A 4,597-nucleotide genomic window follows, 5' to 3' on the forward strand; every position below is an offset into this window, starting at 1 on the left:
ATTTTTCACATAAATTGCAATTTTGACAAAAAAAATCGCATAACTCAAAAACAAAACAAAATTTCGTTCTGAAAATACGATCACATTTTTTATATTACTTTAATTTATATTAATTATTATTTTCTGGAGGCAAATGATTAAAAATAAAACCGCTTGGTTCCATACTTTATATTCACCCTGTATACCAAATATGGTAGGTATGCATTTTTCATCATAATATAGTACCAGAACCAAGACCAGAAATTTTGGTAATTAATTTAGATAACCATTAAATTATTTTAAAAATCTTCATATCATCATAAAATTTAGTTTTTGAGTACGATGACTTATGTAGGGCCCAAAATATAAAAACAATGAGATTTTTTTTGTGAATAAACAATATTATTACCAAAATATAGACCCTTAGCAATTTTCAATAATTTTAAACAGTTCCTTGATTTTTTATTAACAATCAAAGATTCAATGCAATTTTTCTCAAAACTGTAATTTTTGAGTTACTATAATTTTCGTAGGGAGAGTCGATATTATACAAGTGTCCGGAAAAAAAACGTTGAAAGATATCGGGGGTGTTTGCTAACTCCTGAGGGGGCTAGAGTCCCTTGAATATGGCGAGAAAAGGCTTTTTTTCAATTATCTGAGTAACCAGTGGACATAAATTTAAGTTTGTACCTGGAGCAAATTTTTGGCGCTAAATCCATTGGTGATATCAAAAATTTTGGCCCTAATTAGGGGGGCGGAGACATTGAGATCAATCAAAAGCGTAAAATTTTGCTGTGTAGTAAATTTCTCTCAAATCCGGATTTATTGGCTAATTTTCTTTAAAAAATTTTTCTTCTGCTATTTTTGAAGGACGCAGTTCTCGAGAAAAATGTGTTTTTTTCTTCTTAATTCCATGTTTTTTCTTATTTTGACCTTTCAACGTTTTTTCCAGACAGCTTGTATAATTTATATTTTAGGCAGTAAAAACGAGTATTTTTCTTCGACAAAAGCTTATCTTAATTTTAAATAAAGAATGCTAACAATGATAAAGAATTTTACCTTTGAATAAGCGCTATTGTATTTCGAAATAAATATTACCTTAGTTTTGAACGAAGTAGGGCATTCTACGAGATTTTGCAAAAATGACATTGTTTTCAGAAATACCAAATATTAAAATAAAATAAATCGTTCTATGGTTCTTAGGAAAATAAAAACATTCCGTAACAGATAAATAACTAAATAAATATAATGTTTGAAACCGCTTTTTTAATGTGGCATCACAATGAATTTTTTTGGAAACTTACATTTTCAACCACAATTGGTTTTGCTTGATTTCTTGCCATAATCAAATTCTTCACCACTCAAATAAAATTCCAAACTGCTTTAAATTGTACTTATTTTCTGCTTTCAATCAAATTGATACAAAAACTGCAACTGATAAGATATATCGACATTTATCACGTAACTAAACTTCCAAGTATTTTTCTATCAGCAGAAACAGAAATCGATATGTCAATTACTACATACATATCCCATAGATTTTGGTAATAAATATTTCTTCTGTCCTAGTTCACATTATGCAAAAAATACTTTTATAAAAGCGACAAGTTTGAGTATTTTGTAATTTGTCAAAGATCAAATACGTTTATTAAAATAGAAAAAAGGATTTTAAGCCTACGTTTATGGAAAAGAAAAAGACTTGAAACTTTGTTCGTTTTAAATGGGGTTACAATGAAAGTCTGCTTAAATACTTGTACAGGGTGCTGCATTTTGGATGTCCGAATAGGGAATCTCCGAAGCTAAAAGGTTTAGCCAAAAACGAGTAATACATTCTGGGACTCATTTTTTGAGAAAATAATAATAGTTAAAACCGCATCCCGCTATCGTCTTTTGTTTTCGACTTATAGACAAAAATTGACATTTTAGGGAAATCTAAAAAAGTTCATATTTTCGTTATTATAGAAGACACAGATTTGAAATAAAGACATTATACAGGCACTTTTTACGTAGAATTTAATAATGTAGTTAACAATTTTTTTCACTTGTTTGTTTAGCCGTAATAAAATAAACTTGTATTATTTTTAGATGGGAATCATAGATGGCTATGTCATTTTTAAAAAGCTTGTTTTTTTCTTATCTAAAAAATATATATTTGTAACAAATTATTATTTTTTTAGCAAAAAATTATCTTTGATTTTTGTTCGCAGTTGGCCATGAAAAAATGTTGCATCTTCAACTAAAAGGATTTAAACTATATTATATTCAACCAGTGTCACTAATGAAAGAGTTTTCTAAGTACTAAGTAATGAAAAAGATGCAAAATAAATTGTAAATCAACTTATTGGCGACTAATAACATTTCTTTGTTTAAACAAGCTAACATTACCATTGCAACTTCTAGTGATACATAGAGAGTTGTAAAAAAAGCCGCTTTAATTCTTCAATAAAATATATTTTATATGACACAAAAATGACGATATGGCTATTCAAATACCCAAATTCCGTCTATGTGAAACGTTATCCTACCTCCATTAGATCATCAAAAAAATCTTTTTTTCTAATTGTGTTGACTGTTGTTTTTCTTTTCCTATTTTTGGATTTTTTTAAAAATATGTAATAATTTTGTTCTGAGGCGCTCGCATATTTGTTCAATGCTTCTACCGTATCGTATTTTTTAAATCTTTATAATTTTATCTATTTTACAGTTCACAAAACTCTTATCGATTATTATCTACACATTTGGAGTGAAATAGTTTTTCCATGGCCAACTATTATCACACAAAATATGTATTTCACTTTTTAAGTATAGTTATAAAAAAATATTTTGTTACAAATATATATTTTTTAGATCAGAAAAAAATAAGCTTTTCAAAATTGCCATAGCCGCCTATGATTTCCATTAAAAAAAATACAAGTTTATCTTATTACGGCTAAACTAATAACTGAAAAAAATTGTTAACTACATTATTAAATTCCTCGTAAAAAAGTGCCTCTATAATGTCTTTATTTCAAATCCGTATCTTCTATAATAACGAAGATATAATTTTTTTTAGATTTTGCCAAAATGTCAACTTTTGTCTGTAAGTCGAAAACAAAGGACGATAGCGGGATGCGGTTTTAACCAATATTATCTTCTCAAAAAATAAGCCCCAGAATGTATCACTCGTTTTTGACTAAACCTCTCAGTTTCGGAGATTCCCTATTCGGACATCCAAAATGCAGCACCCTGTACAGTAAAACTACTAATTTTCAAACATTTATTAAATTTTACTTTTAACATTGAAAAGTTATGGTATTCCAATATATAGGCATATAAAAAATAAAAATTCATTCTAGGCTAAATCTTTTTAAAGATTATTGTTAGGAGGGTAACTAGATCAAAAAATTGTAGTATGAGTAAGAGTACTCTTACAATGTAAAAGTAATATCAAAAAATAACCTAAATTACAACTGTATACGTATGAATTACAAAAATATTTCGTCGTACTATGTAATAAAATAACCAGTAACATGAAACAAACGCAACCTATTCTACCAAAAAACACGCAAATACTAAATATATTGTTCTTGAATGCGTATATTTATTTTACGCATTATTTTTTTGGTTCGCCGTCTTCTTGGCTTCTTCTACATATTGCATAAGATTCACGCTCATGTAATATGGACGTTCCGTCCCGTCATTCATGCAACTATCCTCACAGAAGCAAAGGAAGATAGTATCAATCGCAGTCTGAAATTTAATTTCAATTCAAGTAATTACAAATAAACAATAACTGAGCAAACCTCAAAAACAGCAAAGAAGCAATCAGCTATAATCGCAGTCACAATCGCGCTGATTAGGATAGCAGCCCAGAAGTGTTCGATGGAAGGGTCCTAAAAACGCAATATTTACTCTTGTAATTGACATTTTCAATTATGCTCACAGCCATTAAAGTTCCAACCAATACAGTCGCCACGACTATCAATACTTTCGACATACCCAACACAAAATCGCCAACAGAATTCACTGCAATTGTACTAAGGGCATTCGCGGCAAGTAGTCGTACAGCTCGTTTCCCAGACTTGAAAAATGGTTGTCCATGCATGGCTAAAATCAATTTTGACCATAGAGTAATTCCATGCCAAAACGATCACTTTTAAAACTCATTGTTTCTGATTTTCGTAAATTTGAGGTATCTTATAGAACGTGTAAAAATAAGTGACACGTAATTTATGTTGAAAAAACAGTGACAAAATTAAGTACCTCGGAGCAAAAAGAATTTTTATCTAAAGTACAAATCAACATATTGAAACGATTTTTTTTTAATAATAGATATAAATAGGTACAATCAGCGTAGAAAAGATTGTCCTCCCGATAAACCTTAGCTTAGTTATTTTACTTACTCCAATTGAGTAGATAAATAAAAAAAAATTGAAAAACTCACAACTTTATACCGCAACTAAAAGTTAAATTAAAAAATAATTTGAATGAATATTTGATGTTATTTATTTACTAAGATAACAAGTAAATGCCGTTTTAAATGGTATAATAAAATAAACAATATTATTATTATTAGTAATATCTAATAAAAACCATTTATTGGTAAACATTAAAATGACCAAATCTAACCGGAGACAAT

At 28.7% G+C, this 4,597-nt stretch overlaps 2 protein-coding genes across 4 annotated transcripts in view; both read right to left on the reverse strand.

Moving 5' to 3' along the window:
- The window catches only part of LOC123007749 (choline transporter-like protein 1), a 10,309-nt gene extending 8,532 nt beyond the window's left edge, over window positions 1-1,777 (reverse strand). Inside the window, exon 1 of the mRNA XM_044403179.1 lies at window positions 1,284-1,777. Coding sequence (XP_044259114.1) covers window positions 1,284-1,322 — 39 coding nt within the window. The 5' untranslated portion in view covers window positions 1,323-1,777. The remainder of the gene's footprint in view (window positions 1-1,283) is intronic.
- Window positions 1,778-3,221: 1,444 nt separating this feature from the next.
- Window positions 3,222-4,597, reverse strand: part of LOC123005948 (choline transporter-like protein 1) — an 18,397-nt gene continuing 17,021 nt past the window's right edge. For all 3 annotated transcript variants that reach the window (XM_044400045.1, XM_044400054.1, XM_044400062.1), the window contains 3 exons: window positions 3,902-4,065; window positions 3,762-3,851; window positions 3,222-3,708 (listed from right to left, as the gene is read on the reverse strand). In XM_044400045.1, the coding sequence (XP_044255980.1) occupies window positions 3,565-3,708; window positions 3,762-3,851; window positions 3,902-4,065 (398 nt within the window). In that variant the 3' untranslated portion in view covers window positions 3,222-3,564. The remainder of the gene's footprint in view (window positions 3,709-3,761; window positions 3,852-3,901; window positions 4,066-4,597) is intronic.

Source organism: Tribolium madens, unplaced genomic scaffold (genome assembly GCF_015345945.1).
Source record: "Tribolium madens isolate multiple individuals breed KSU strain unplaced genomic scaffold, Tmad_KSU_1.1 Scaffold_11;HRSCAF=98;Tcas5.2_LG3b, whole genome shotgun sequence".
NCBI lineage: Eukaryota > Metazoa > Arthropoda > Insecta > Coleoptera > Tenebrionidae > Tribolium > Tribolium madens.